Genomic DNA, 15728 nt, shown 5'->3' on the forward strand with positions numbered 1-15728 from the left:
GCACAGAACTAGAACCAAAATTAGAGTGAACATTGCGTTTTTCAGAAACAGAAACAAAAAATAAAGGTGAAAAAAACATGACCTTCAATAACCCAGAGAATGTGTAGGATGATTTTACACAAAGTACAAAAAAGATTGTACTGTGTTCTGTTTCACAAGATTTGATGGCTTGCAGTAATTGATGAATTAGATGGAACAGATTTGAGAGGCCCTTGATGAGTGTACGCTGGTTACAGAGATAATAGACGGATGTTCTCACATCCCAATTAATCGGTTTTGCTTCTTTACTTCAATATGAGAATCTAATTTCGAGCTTGGCTAATATCTTGCAAATAGCAAGAACTAGTTGAGAACTTCAAATTCCTATACCTTCCTACTTTGAAAGAAGAGAAATATACGGAAAAGAAGGATAATTAGACATAATCTAAAGCTTATACATATGCAAGGAACCAGTCTGTCGAAAGGGAGGGTAATGTAACACAATGCAAATCAAATGGTCAGTCCTACTGCACATGGTATTGCATTCTACAGCTTATGGATGCCAAATACACATACACGGACACATGCATATACTATATCGACATATGTATCACAGTGGACATCAAGTCCATTGTGACCTGCAAGACTTGGTAACGTGAACATCTTGTTCCTGATGGCTCCTCTTGTATATGAAATAAGCTGTTAATGCAAAAGTTGACATCTTATATACGCTCCATATCGAAAACATCTTAGGTCTTAAATCTGCAAGATTTGCTGAAGACCACCTTATGGGCAGCAGAAAAGGACTGTCTTGTCTTGGATCACTACTGCTACCTTTCTGCAGATGTGGGTTGGCCAGGTTTGGAATCAACAATTTAGACCGAATTGTACACCAGCCCCCTCCATTCCAGTTTCATCCATTATCTTCTGAGATTCCTCAAGTCCCTTTGGCTTCATTACTTCGGCTGTGAAAAGCTATTACATTTGAACCACCATTATTTTACTGTGAGTTGAATGATCAACCAATGACTCACCTCTTTGACCATGATTCAACCAATGAGCTGGAATACCCCTTCACCTGATACAAAGATGGCAATACTTCAGTGGTTGCACTGACTGTTGTAGGGTTATATGCCCACCTCAAAACCTCTTCCTTTCATACAAGTCATGCCATCGAAACAGCTTCAGAAAAGATATTTCCAACATCTCCAACTTGTGTAAGAACATATTTCGCCTCAGATGGAAATTCCTCTATCGAATTTCTGTTGGCCGCCTCTACTGCATTTTCAGCCATTCCTTTCTGACTTGGTCTATCACAAGTTGATTTCCACGTGACCGCAATGCTAATTGACTTGAATCTGTGCATAGTGCTTTGGACTCTCCTATCACACACTAAATCACATACATTTCCATCGACTATTGGAGAGTGAACCCTCTTCCAATTCTGGTGTCAACCTTCAATCCATCCTTCTTTAGATAGCATTATTTCACTTTTCTCAGGGCTCTCCCTTGACCAGGGCCCTTCCCAGATCCTGCCAATACTTACTTCATACAGGAGAGATTGGTCTTTATGCCTTGAACCCCTTCCAATCGTGTGGACGGAACACTTGTTCTCTCCAGGACATCTTTCTGCAGCTTCCAAATTTCAGTACTAATCTCTGAAACCCACACCCCACGTGTCATGTAAATTATGGTCAATGAAAAACATGGAGAAAACATGGGAGAATGAATCAACCCAAATGAACATATCCATTAAGAGGAGGAATAACATCAGCTTATAGACAGGCATCAGGCAATGATGCACGACCTACTATATGGCTCCACATGGGTGGATGTTAGACTGGATATCGACAAGCGTACAGCTTCTGGGGTTAAGATAAAGGAATGTAAGCTCACTCATTCCAACTCCTGCAACTCTTCCATCACTCCCTCTGTAGCTCGGCACTTGGACATTCAATTAGCCCTTCTCTCCCCATTCCTTCAGCTCTGCACACTTTTCTATTACACACCTTATGCCCACAGGGGGAGACCAATTGAATATGGGAGCCACATTGACTAGCTTGTGAATAACACTGGGCGATAGGGAATTAACACCCAGAAACATATCCTCAAACAAAATATCCGGACCAAGGGGGCCTCATTATACATACATGCATGCATGCATATATATATATACATACATTTTTTTTTATATTACAGATCTCATGCCCACAGGAGGAGACCACTTGATTGACAGAGCCACATTGACTGACTTACGAACAACACCAGGCCATAGTGAAACAAATCCTAAAACAAAATATCCGGATCAAAGGGACCTCAAAGATATATTTAATCCAGGCATATCAGGCAGATCATCTTAGACATAATAGTATCACACAATCAAAATCCTAAGAAGAGTAGGCATGAAGTTATATACCAGTGTATTTAATATAGAACAAATTTTCGAAAAACAAAATGCTGCCAAAGTACTGAGTTATGTTAGTGTGCATGTGTTAATTAATATACATGTCCCCCTTTAATCAGTAGAAAAGACAATATAGTGATAATACTTTATTAAATGCTGAAAGTGCATGAATTACACATGAATGCTCAAATGACAACATTCAAAATCACCTTCAACATAATATGGTCTTTAATACGTTGGCATATTCTTTTGATCAGCACTCTTGAGGATGATGAACATTAGGTAGGACCATAGAAGATAACAGCTTAAAAGCTTTCTTGCAGTTTTCTTTCATGGAAAGACATTCAAAAGTGTCAAGGCATTATCAGTATGAAGGTAAAAACTAAAGCAGTGTTAGTGTTAATATGAAGGTAATATATTATCTATTACTTTGATCCCAACACAAAGTTGTTGAGCCTTAAAGGATCTAGAGATTGCTGGAATCAAATTTTACACCCAAGACAAAGAGCCTCCTTCATATTCCACACATACATATTCACAATGAAGGGAGCCATCTGATGTTGAATGTAAAGCCAACCGAAGGTTGCAGATTAAAGAAAACATAGATTCAACAATTCTCAATTGTGAAAACAATGGAACCTATGCACAAATGGAAAATGGCCAATCTCTTTTTCTCCCCACATAGTTGTGACAATAATACATAAGCAGAGTCACCTTACCATATCACGGACCTTGCAAATGTACAAGGGCACAAGTATGAACTTCGTGAAGCAATGTGATTTGAATGGTGCTATTTCTTCTTCACCCACTCTGAAGTTCAAAGTAGATTAAATGCTACAATTGATTTTGTTCAGGAAAGTGCCTGAAGATGAGATTTATACATAGCTTACAGCGCGTGACAGTTATAATTTTGTCAAAAACCCATCATTAAGAAATGGTCAAAATGAGCCGGTCCTTCTCTTAGACAACATTCTTGCAAGACAAAACACCAGACGCCTCGACAAATCAGCATGTCAACAAATACTCTTCGTTTTTCTGTCAGCAATGAGTGCATAATCCTGTTTTCAAATTTTATTCACAGAAGTCTTCCTCTTCATCAACATCCATTCAAAACATAGGCACCAGCAAACATAGCCTGCCTTAAATTCTTGAAAAGTAAATCCTGCCACCTCTGCTTTGTGCTGAATTTTTTGTAACTATCATACATGCATCGCAAACTTCACATCTCAATAAATATTCTTCACTTTTCTGTCACCAATCAATACAATCATCTTTCCAAATCTTCATCATTCACATAAAAAAGTCTTCAGAATCAACCCTAAAGTAGAAAAGAAAAGGTATGGAAGGCTAAGTATTATGTGCTGTCTCGTTAGTACGGTTGAATTTCCATTCTAAATGGTCTCCCTTTTTCAAGAGTTGATACTACTGAGGAGCACAAAACATAAATCAAGAAGATTATGCACAAAGCATAAACAACATACCTTTCAATAAGTATTTTGCCAAACGTAGCACTTCAATCCATTGAGCATAGCTCCATCTGATCACTTTGATCTACTTCTCTTGACTTCAATGTTTAATGAAGAAAAAGGAATGAAAAACAGGCATAGCTCCAGCACTATTTCCTTCGAAAAATGAGTTGCACGTATGCCATGGCATGATCACTTTGATCAAGTTCTCTTGACTTCAGTATTTGATCAAGAAAAAGGAATGAAAAATAGGCATAGGTCAGCACAGATGACCACAATAACAAGCGTCAGTTTAAAAATGTACATACCCATAAATTGGGCTTCACTTCATGAACATACCATATGGAAAGAAAACCTAAGAGAATCCATTGACAGGAAAAATTTGTTTTGAGGCACCCTGGCAAGGACATGTCTTAGCTATCTGTGTGCAGGAAAGCTCTGGTAATGAAGAGAATATTCTGGATACAAACAGCTATTGATTTAATGACAAATAATCTCTTGCAGAAGAAAGACATTTTAAAACTCTATCTTCTCACTAATTCAAGGAATGTATTCTTTATCTGTGAGAGTTCTGTTTTCTTTTTTTCATCCATCTCTGAGCTGTTTCCCTCAAAATTGTTGAGGAAGCATACAAAGCTTGATAAAGGTAAAAAGTTACGATTTGCACTCCCTTCTTTAGTCTGCAAGCCCTCTACTGAAATAGCATTGAGACAATTCAAAAACCTTGTTGCATCCAATGACACCCAACTTGCAAAAACTGCTGCAACTAACAGACTAAGATCTTCTGGGAGGCCCAACAAAATTATAATCAGATTTGATGTAGGCCACTGTGCTCTTAGAAAGAGTAGAAATCCTGACAGAGCATCACTATGTATCAAAGGTTTAAGAAAAGTAGCACAAGATAGAATTAAATTTTCCACGAGAAAAGGTACTGCATTATGCAACTCAGCAACAAGCATCCTCCAGAAATACTGCTGCTCAAAGCAGTCCCAAGAAACTGAACTCTTTATCAGATCTGCTATGCGGTCTGGTTGCTTTCCAAGAACTGAAATCTCTTTAAGACTAAGCTTGAGCTCAAGTTTTGATAGGTTCCTTGGATCCAGTACAGATACCAGTAACTTTATTACTTCCTTCTTTCCTCCAGAGACATCAGGAAGATGACTAAACACCATGAAAATCACAAGCAATAGCCTTTGAATACTCCATGTTAGACATGTTTCCAAGTCCTGGAGAAGCACTTCCTCTACTTCATCTACTCTCTCTCTTGTTTCCTGTGTCTGTATGCCATTTTCAAGTTTCGAATCACATGATGAAGGTTTGGGAAAAGTACCTTTTTTCCTATACACACCCTTGATGTACACTTTGTATGATTTAAATGCATCTGAAACCACAGGCAAGTGAGATTTGCTTGTGACTTTTGAGTTTTGGCAGATACCCACCTCAGGTAGCTCATTCACCTGCAATGCCTTATGCCAAGAAAATGCAGAGGCTTTCCCACTTTCATTTCCTTCTAACAAAGACGATAATTCATTATCCTTGTGAGGCTCCTTAGTACATTTTGGAGAAATTAGGGCATCCAAATCTGGTTTCAATTCAGTACCAGTTAAAACATTGCTCTGATCAATACACTCAGCTATCCTGCAGATGTAACAAAGAAGACGGGCACCAACTGCATAACCTTCAGTGTGCCAAGCTAAGAGCAACTGTAGCAGCTTTGGATGATTAGATTGGGTAAACCTGCGAAGAATTGCAGATGTCACTGACATTATCTCATCATTTTCGAGAGAATCTGACAGATACCCTGATAGTGGTGTAAATAAGTCATGTCCACTCGCCTTCACCATGTCAGAAACCTTCTTTGCGAAAGCATGAGCACTTTCCATGGCATGCCCTGTCTTTTCATCATCATTTCCTTCAGTTGTCACACTGCTGTCACTATCAGATATAAAAGATACTATCAACTTGTCTAAAACAGCAGCAGCCTCTTCTTGGGACCTTGTAAGTGCTTTTGCAAGATCATTAAGAGTTACAATATCAATGCGCCTCTTCTTGTGCAGCTTATTGTCCATCATTCCATTATTTGACTCCATCGTCGGTGTTCCTGGCTCAGAATTATCTTCACCCAAGTCTCGTTCTGTAACAGTTCTTGATAACGGTTTTTCTTGTCTAGAATGTGATTCACTTTGGACTGTTGAAACCCCCCTTATGCTACCTAATGGGGATGGAATGGAATCGGGAACCTCTTGCTGAACACATTCTTGCTTCACATTTTTATGGGCTTCCATAGATTCTGCTTGGGAGTACATTGGGAAGTAGGCAACAAGCTTCTCCCTAAGCCAAGGAGAAACATGTGAATTACATGCTAAAGGCTCCAATGACCTAACAACGCCTTTACTTACCAGTATGTCCACTGATGTGACCACCCCACGAGCTATCAAGTCTTTCCTAGAAGGGTCATAATGCTCCAAGCACAGAAACAAAAACTCTAACAAAGAATGAGTAATATCTATGTACTTTGGAACAGAGTGTACCATAAGAAGAAGAGCAGGCTCAATATTCATTATATTGTCTGTCTTGGTCATAAAGAAAAACCAATCATAGAACAAAGCAAGTTTGGCATTTGCCTCAACATGTTGACTTTTGCAACATTTCAAAAGCCAGCCTATAACTGCCCATCGTGGCACTATGTCCGATTGGAGGATGTGATTTGGGGGATGGTGAACACAACAAATGAAACGAATGAGATCACAAACCAAAGTCTCACTTCCAGGTGCTGACAGAAAGCGCTGAGCAAACCATGCCTGATAGCGCCTCTGATTCCCCATGCGCACATATGTGAGCATGAACCTGATTTGTGATTCCATCTCCATGGTTAAGCGTGAGAGTAGGTAACGTGTCGGTGTTCGCACGACATATAGCTGTGCAATATCTGTAAAACTAGAGACATTGAAAGCAGATGGATTCGAGAGTAGATCCTTCCAAATAGACTCAAATTCTGGAATGAAAGTAACATCCTGCAAAAGCCGCACAAGATCCCTGCCTATAACGAGGCATTCTTGGAAGCAGTTGCGAAGTATCTTTACACAGAAAGAAGCTTCATCCTGTCTTAGCTCATTTAATACAGTGTTTTTAGCCATGAAATGATCCGGTAAAAGTCGAAGGAATGTGAACAAAGCACTTGTAAGTAGTCCTGGATTCCCAATAAGCCAGGTCCAGTTATTCCTGAGCATATCCAACACTTGCCCAGACAGCCACACATTCCACTGTGTTACATCGCCTCCTATGATGCAGCGCAACAATGATAAGCATAAGTTCTCCACTTCCGATGCAGACAAAGCTATTAACTGCTTAACCAGCAACAATAGCTGAGTGCGGCACTGGTCGAGAAGCTTTGGGTAGTGCTCATTGACAAGTCGTAGAAGAACAGAAACAATGCAAGCATACCCATCGGTGGTGATGGCTGTCAGGTGTGTGAAGAGGGATTGTTGCATTCGAGGCTGTGTCAAGAACGCATAAATCCACGCTTGGTTCAGCTGGGTAAGATCTCCTGATGGTAACGACTGAGGAGAGATGTGGTAGGGAGGTGTAAGTTGGGCCTGAAAACTCACAAATGATTGATACAAACTGTTCTCAAAGTCCTCTTTTGCCTCATAAGGGGATCTCATCAGTATCTTCCCCTCTTCTGCATCTTGAGGAGGCCTTTGCACCATCTTTGATGTCATGACAAACAGATTCAAAGCACCACTTCATGCAAGAGCCTCTACATGAGGAAGGACATGGCAACATCTGACAGAGCAGGTTGAGTGGCACGACAAAATCTGCCCATTTTTCAAACCCTGAATCGGTGCTCACGTCTACTTCCCATTTACAAAGGAAACAAGCCAATAAGAAATGGCAAACAAATTGCTGTGTCCGAAAGCAATAGCCCTGGTTCCAGCCTAACAGCAATCACACTACATAAATATGCATCTTTCTCTCATATATATCTATCCCTTTTTCTCTCAACTTACCGAAGGCCAGGACGAGAAGTGAAGAAGAAGAGCTCGTGCAGAGAAAGAAGCCGCTGGAGCTGCAGAGCAAGGAAGAAAGCATAATATACATACATATATATATGTATGTATGTGTGTGTGTGTGTGTGTATGTATGTATGTATGTATGTATGTATGTATGTATGTATGTATGTATGTAGCTATGTATATGTATATGATGAGTATTTTGGTTCATGGGGGAAGGGAGGTTAATTATAGGTGAGGCCTCTAAGTTCCCAGAGACACATATGATGCCCAAAATCTAGGTGGGCAACCCTTGGAGTCTATCTGTCCTCTACACACACACACATGCGGAGATTTCATTGTATGCTCTTTGTTCCATAATGTATACTTTACTAGACAACTGATCCATCAAGTGATTTCTTTGTTCATGTGTGCAATGCTGAAAATTAAGAAATGTAAACAAATCTTTAGTGCATGCACCACATTGAGTCGAGTAGCAAATGGTTAGGCCGAAGACTTTGAATGTACAATTATTGTATCAAATATCCAAGTCAATTTTTGAGAGAGTGATATATGGACACGAATAGGGTAACATATGCATACCATCCACTACTATCTTTTTATTGTCACTTCCATCATGAGTTGTCTTATGCCTCTTGTTCAAGCTCACAACCATGTCCAATATGTATGACCACAAAAACCATGTTCATGGTATGGGGCACAACCATCCTTCCTACTAGCAAAAGCCATTGTTTAGATTGTATCAATCTCATTTGTTTAGTTCTTGTCGTGAATTTGCAAGATCTAGGTGATATCTCAAGCTCAACTTGGCAAATATGTAAGTTACATTGTATTGAACATTTATTTATGAAGATGTGTTGTTTTATAAATTGATGTGGAATTGTGTTCATGAATCATACCATAGTATGTAAAATTTGTGTTCGTCTAGCATAACATTCGTTTTCCTACGTTGGAAAACGAATGCGAATGTTATTCAAACATTCTTGTGTTTTTTGTTTTAGTTTTTTCCCTATTTTTTTAATGTTTTTTTAGTTTTTTTCCATTTTTTAGGCTTATTTACCTCAAAATAATTAGTTGATCCAAAATATGGTATTTGTCATTCTTTGAGGGTGTTTTTCTTACGCGAATGATTGAAACATGAGTGAATGTGAATGCACGTATGGTATGTATGGTACATACTGTGAATCATACATATATGGCCATCTCTTGGCTTGTCTAATTATCCCACCTTGAACGGGAAGAAAGAAGTGTCTCCTACGCTAAATAAAGAAACCTTCAAGCATTGGTTTAGCATTTTAACGCCACTAATGAATATTTCTAGTCAAATTTCCCCCACTTTTGGTGCGTCATTCATGGCATTGTACAAAATAATAAAAGTTGAATCTTTTCCGAATATTTCTTGTTCTCTTTTTAATACTTTTCATAATTTGTTCAGATGTTCATGGCAATGCAAACAAGAATTTCTTAATCATTCATGATCTACTATGGAGTGTAGTTTCCTATTTATTGAACATTCGAACAAAGAGGATATATCAATGTTGTAAAAAATAAACAAGCTAGCTCAATAACGTACTTATAGGTTGGGAATAATGAACATTGGGTGAAAGTATATTGGTTTCAACATTTTGCCTACGAAAGTTGAAGATTAATTTTCCCCTGCAATTTGATGGCACACCATTTGAATTAAAGTTGGTTGGTAATACACATACCCTCTCGTAGATATATGATAGGTCAAGCTAAAGTTGGCTTTGCTATATCTCTTCTTGTGAGACCAACTCTTTAGAGAATTGCTATGTTGCTCAAAAAGGACCTTCGCAACTGAGAGATTTTATCACCTTGACAATAAATATCAATGCCTATGTTGAAAATACTAATAAATATCAATCATCAAGCGAAGCAATCATCGAGGATTGTGTCCAAATTAAGTTTATGCATCCAAGTTGTAGGAAATTGTCTTGATACTATCTGGGATAATATTGCCCTCTATGATTGTTTTGAAGGGGGCTTTGAGATGATGTCAAATTCCCCTTATTCCAATGAACTCACGATCCTATAAAGTTTATTAAGTTTGTTGTTTAGTGAGATCAATTTACTATTCATGCATCAATAGGGTCCAACATCAAATTCAATTCCACATATAGTCGGCCCCATGGTCCAATTCCAATGAATGTGGATCATTTGGTTAATGGGATCTTGAACATCTAATTAAGGAGAATAACGAGGGGGGGGGGGGAGAGAGAGAGAGAGAGAGAGAGATTAGGAAAATAAGGCTTTAGGTAAAAGTGAGAAGATCAAGGTTAAGTGGGAGGAGTTTTAACGATTGGCTTTTATACTTCCCTTAGATTTTAGTTTCTTTGTCCTTGGGGCTCACAAGTTTCCCACATTTTTCTTCTTCAAGGGTACCTATGTCAATGCTTGTGTGTATGACCAATGCTTAACTTCCACTTGAACTCCTTAAGGAGTCCATACAATGGTCTTGCTTCTCAACGAAGATTTTAATGAAGTGTTGAAAGTACACAACATAGTCTGTAAATTCCTATCATAGCTTCTCATTAGCATAAGGGATCAAGTCTAAAGTTATTTTTACTCTCACGTCATCAGTAGAGATTTGTTTCATGATGTGCTACAATATTATCCATGCTTATCTCAAATTTGGCATTTGAGTGTGTTCAATTATAATTGATTCAAAAGTTCCCCTTAGAAGGGTGAGGTGTTCCATCCAAGTCGAGTTGTGGCATATGTCACATACATAATACCTAACTCTATCTAAGTTCATAAGGTTGGATGAGAATATATGATCAATGCCTCTCTCATAAGTTCCTAACCCACTCGCCAACTTGGATGACATTTGTTAGTAAACAGACTTGCCAAATTCAATGCAAAGGTATATTGATGTTGATCCATTTATATAACAACTATTTAACTATACTCAAAGAGTCCATCAATAAGGTTGTAAGCTACATTTCACACTTCCCAATTTAATAGATGCTCTATGGATAAATCTATGTATGCATATTTGGATTTTACAATTGTTCATGGGTGGGCAAGCAGAGTGCTCTATACTTTGAGCATCTTCTTTATTTCATCCTTGATTTGTTGGCCTTATTGACCATTCATCAACCACGGTTTCTCCTAACTACCCTTGCATCCCTTCACTTAGGAGTTGCATACATCACTACTTCGGTTGACACTATCTTCATGTCTATGTAGCTCCATGGAAATGTGCCCATGAATTCCTTGAGGATTAAGATTAGAGAAACCTCCTCTTCAGGTAGATCTTCGACAAGGAGGGAATCAAATTACACCACTTAATTAGAATGATGACATGTATCTAAAAAACACAAATAAGCGAAAGTATTACACACAATGCACAAAACAACAAATTTACATCTTTGAGATCAATTATTATTTCCCGTTTCCATACATACAATTGTCCATTTCCTCTTTCAAAATTCTTCATCTTACCCCACGATTTTGGGTCAATGCAATATCACCTCTACAAGGATGGAAACAAGAGGCTTTGAGGATGGTTTGGCCTAGGCAAGGATGAACTCAATGAGAAAGATATGAAGTCAAACATGATTCAAATTTGACAAATTCAAGAAAATAGAAAGGAATGTATGGATCCAACATTTAGAACTCAATTTTCGTCGAGAAATGTTAATGTGTTCAAATGTATTTATAAGTTATTGGCAAGTGACAAACTAATACTATGACCCTTACAAGAGTAACAATCAACAACAAATCCTACTTTCAAAAACTCTAAGATATGGTGTAGTCTTTCTGGCGATAGCAAGGTCAACAAAATGCAAAGCTTTACAACAACAATTACTTGGGTGGACATGGTGAGGCCTTGTTGGAGATGGTGAGATAAAAAAGATGCAATAATTACAACTAGGGGGGTGTTGAAAGAAGAAATGGTAATGAGATTTGTCGGCTCCAAGCTTGCCAAAACCAGCAATAACATGTTACTAAAGGGGTTTTAGGTCAATGCCTAAGTTGGATGAGATAGCAAACGCTCAAGAAGCTGAAGACCATGGTCCCTCTAGCATAGTAACGGCATAATGGATGTGTGTGTGTGTGTGTGTGTGATAGAGAGAGAGAGAGAGAGAGAAGGATGGATGTGCTCAACCCTGCATTCCACAATGGCATTACCACTAGGGTAAGTTACGATATTAAAAAAAATACAGAAATTCATATCCATTTGTGTATATCGGATGCTTATTAGTAAATTCCTGTATATCTATGTGCTTGGTCAAAGTTGAGGTTTTTAATTTCAAAAATACCAAATCAGAAACAAATCTAGCAATATATGCTTTTACTTATATCAATTAGGAAAGATAGCTCACATTCTAATTACCTCAATTAGGAGAGAAACCCCACTTTCTAATTACCTCAATTAGGAGAAACCCCACTTTCTAATTACCTGACTAGGAGAGACGACCCGCTTTCAATGCAACGGCATAATTTGCTTCTAATTGACAAAATTAGAAATGTGTACATTCTAAATTAAAGAATTGACCTCATATAATTGGATATTGTAATTAAACGAAGGTGATTTTCTAATCGTTGTACATTAACCTCATATAATTACACGCTTAGTGTTAGTTTCAAATGTTATCAGGAGCCTCTCAGTTTGAATCCCATAACCAGCATTTGCTGATGATGATCGTGGCGATGACAAATAAGTTTGAACGCCATAAGCAACATTCGCTGAAGATGATAATGACGACCACAATTAGGACGACAATGATAGCCACGATGATGATGTGCAGAATATATATTACATTTTCATTAATCGGAACTACACATTGGAGAGATGGTTTTTTGGGTTTGATTCGTCCTTCTTGAAAAGTCAGAGAGGTTGTTGTCTCCAACCACAATCCATCCATGAAAGAAAGAAACCCCTTCCTGAAATATGACAACAATGGAGTAATAACAACTGCCAAGGTTTCCAGACAGGTATTGCAGCACAAATATAGGAAAACGATGCAGTGGAACTCATCAAACCTGTGCTCGGGAATCAAAACCAAATGAAGAAGAAGTGACCGAACTTTCAACAGTTCTACGACTTCCTGAAGAAGAAAAAAATATTTTATGTTACATTAATTCATCCTCCTTGAGAAGCCAGAGAGGTTTTCTCCTACCACAATCTGTAAAGACTCCTTCATCCATGAAAGAACGAAAGAACCCCTTCGCCGAAATATGGCAACAGAGTAATGACAACTGACTGCCATGGTTTCCAGACAGGGATTGTGGCACACACAAAAAAAAGGATTTAGCTGAGTCCATAAAAACCCTGTGATGGGCTTTCAATAGTTCTATGTCTTCGTGAGAAGCAAGGAGGATCGAGTGATAAGTCATCTATGTTACATCGAAACATACATGCAGTAGAGTTCTCGTGTGTAAAAACATCCCCTAATTGGATGGTTTCCATGGCTCAGAATTACATCGTTGCAACCGCATTACGGTCTTCCTCTGGGATGTGACCGAGCGGGACCGGATGAACTCCGCATTGCCAGCTTGAAACAGCTTCAAGTACCGTCTTCCCGCCTCATTGAAGCCAGCCACTTGGAAGGCTCCAGCAAACAGCTTCTCCCCACTTGCAGGGGCAAGCTCATGGCTGGCAGCATTCTCATTCAGATCATAACCCACCACAATTAGCGTGCCAAACGATTTCGCAAGATTTTCATAAAGATCTGTATGGTCAAATCTCTTTTTGTCCAAGTCTCCGCCATCACTGTCGGATCCAGGCTTTTTGGTTTTTGTGGGATGGCTTCTTCTGGAATCTGCGGTCGATCCCAGAAAGAATATCTTCTTCTTCATCATCGTGGTTGTTGTCTTCTTCTTCTCAGCATCCTTCGATTGAGTTCCCGAAGGTTCTATGGTATGAGCTTCCCCATCACATGAAGCTCTCTGCAGGCATTGGGCAATTGCCTTAGCATCTTGGTCAATGGAGGAAAATGCTGAACTTCTGAGGACTTGACCCTCTTGGGCCAGCGGCACTTCGTCGTCCTCCTCCATACTACGGTCGGGCAAACATGGCTGGGCGCGCGCAGCTCCAGCTCTTAATCTCTCGCCATCTCTTGCCAACCATGTCTCAGGGACAACTTCTAAAGAGACTTTCAAATCCTGTATATTGCAGATGCCTGACTGAAGAGGAGGCAACTGTTCATAAGTAGACTTGTGTGCCACACCATGTTGTGCAGAGGTTGGAGGCCCCCCATGGAGCTTGGAAGAAGGCATTCGACCTTGTCCTGCAGGGATAGCATTTCTATGACATCTCATCTCTGCATTGTTAGCAGAAGAAGAAGTAGAAGAGGCAGATATCTGGGATGGACCCCCATTCATAATCCCATCCCATCCTCCTCCTCCTGCATACTGATGATGTTTACGGAAAACTGTAGCCCACAGGCTTCGCTTACTATCTTGCATATCTGACACAAACACATGGGCCAAACAAACAAGAAGAAACCTCAACATGGGACGTAGAAATAGCCGCATATTGCTAAGCAGAAGCAGAAAATAACCAGAAAAAAGGCAGAAGAGAAACACTGGAAAAAAAACAGAAAGAAGGAATGGGAGATCTGACCTTCATGACCATGGCCTGCAGAAGAGGCAGAGCTAACCTTGCGTGGCGAGGCAAAGAAGGAAGTCCATGTGGAATGTCTGCCTCTTGCAGGGCTCATGAAGAATCGAGCAGGGGATGAGGAAATGGCGGCGGCTCCTGACGACCCAGATTCTCTAGATGCTCCTGATGCCATTGATGAAGATGAGGAGGGCCCTTTGGACATGGCCTTGTTGGACCTGCAAGGCTTAACCTGGCCGATGCAAGAAACTGTAGGAGAAGTAGGGTCTTCTTCATCCTCCTTTGCTTCTTCATCTGCTCCTTTTTCTCCTTCTTCTTCTGTATATCTTCCTCTCCCTCCCTTAGCCCTAGCGGAAAACAAAGCAGTGGACCTCTGCCCACCGCCTTTCTTCTTCACCATGCCTTCCCTCGCTGGGCTGCGTAATAGTAACGGGGAAGAAGTAAACCAGGAAAGCTTCTCGCTTGCACTTCTCTGCACGGGGTCAGGGACAGGGACAGGGACCTCTGTGCATTTCTTCTTCCTCCTCGACTGCTGCTGCTGCTGCTTCTTCTTCTGTGATTCCTTGTTACCATTGCTCATCAAAGTAGTCTGATCATGAAGGGCTTGCAATGCGCTGCTCCGATATCTATCATACTGCCAGTGCTCTTCTCCAGCCATGGTTCCAATCAGAGCCTTTGCGTGAGTGTGAGTGAGTGTGTGTGTGTGTGTGTGTGTATGAGACAGATAAAGAACCGAAGGGGAACAGTAGAAAACTAGGGTTTCCAGGCTGCCAGGAATGTAGGAGGAATGTTAAACTTCAAGGGTCTGGAGAGAGAGAGAGAGAGAGAGAGAGAGAGAAGGCACAGACAGAAAGAATCTACCATGAATGTTGTTCTCGTTCAGGCTGCAGTTCTTCTGATGACTGACTGATTGACCTACTGGCTAATGGACTGACTGATGATACAGTCTGTGGATATGGCGGGGAAGGAGATGGAGGGGGTGGAGTAGAACTGACAGGCAGGCAGGCAGGCAGGCAGGCTCTGGAGACTGGACAGAGAGCAGAGCAGAGAGAGCAGAGAAAGTCAAGCTTCGTTTTGAACAGAGGAAAGCTCTGTATCTCAGACTTGCTCATACATTATATATATAATACATATGTATATGTACATTCATAGAAAACCCAACACAGACATAATATAATAAACACAGAGAACAGAGATGCATAATGACTTCGTTAAGATTTGAACACAAGACCTCTCTCTCTCTCTCTCTCTCTCTCTCTCTCTCTCTCTCTCTCTCT

The 15728-nt window shown here is 40.0% G+C and overlaps 2 protein-coding genes across 3 annotated transcripts; both read right to left on the reverse strand.

The window, feature by feature from the left end:
- Positions 1 to 2883: 2883 nt before the first annotated feature.
- Positions 2884 to 7921, reverse strand: LOC147849060 (uncharacterized). Of its 2 annotated transcripts, XM_087337830.1 has the most exons (3): positions 4189 to 7921; positions 3865 to 4064; positions 2884 to 3701 (listed from the first exon to the last, which is right to left on the reverse strand). In XM_087337830.1, the coding sequence occupies exon 1, from the start codon at positions 7569 to 7571 to the stop codon at positions 4374 to 4376; it is 3198 nt and encodes a 1065-aa protein (XP_087193956.1). In that variant the 5' UTR covers positions 7572 to 7921; the 3' UTR covers positions 2884 to 3701; positions 3865 to 4064; positions 4189 to 4373. The 2 variants fall into 2 exon arrangements, with proteins under 2 accessions (XP_087193956.1, XP_087193955.1); XM_087337829.1 differs by having other exon boundaries at positions 3865 to 7921.
- Positions 7922 to 12385: 4464 nt separating this feature from the next.
- Positions 12386 to 15499, reverse strand: LOC147849061 (uncharacterized). Its single transcript, XM_087337832.1, has 2 exons — positions 14455 to 15499; positions 12386 to 14299 (listed from the first exon to the last, which is right to left on the reverse strand). The coding sequence occupies exons 1-2, from the start codon at positions 15107 to 15109 to the stop codon at positions 13281 to 13283; spliced, it is 1674 nt and encodes a 557-aa protein (XP_087193958.1). The 5' UTR covers positions 15110 to 15499; the 3' UTR covers positions 12386 to 13280.
- Positions 15500 to 15728: the final 229 nt, after the last annotated feature.

Source organism: Azolla caroliniana, unplaced genomic scaffold (assembly GCF_043228905.1).
Source record: "Azolla caroliniana isolate FFs.n. ecotype wild unplaced genomic scaffold, voAzoCaro1.0.p SCAF_137, whole genome shotgun sequence".
NCBI lineage: Eukaryota > Viridiplantae > Streptophyta > Polypodiopsida > Salviniales > Salviniaceae > Azolla > Azolla caroliniana.

Excerpts from the sequence above, each read along its gene's own strand:
- LOC147849061 (XM_087337832.1), bottom strand. The coding sequence starts at position 15,109 with ATGGCTGGAGAAGAGCACTGGCAGTATGATAGATATCGGAGCAGCGCA. Across the intron at positions 14,300-14,454 it reads TGCAGGCCATGGTCATGAAG|ATATGCAAGATAGTAAGCGA; the intron begins GTCAGATCTCCC and ends TGTTTGTGTCAG.
- LOC147849060 (XM_087337830.1), bottom strand. The coding sequence starts at position 7,571 with ATGACATCAAAGATGGTGCAAAGGCCTCCTCAAGATGCAGAAGAGGGG.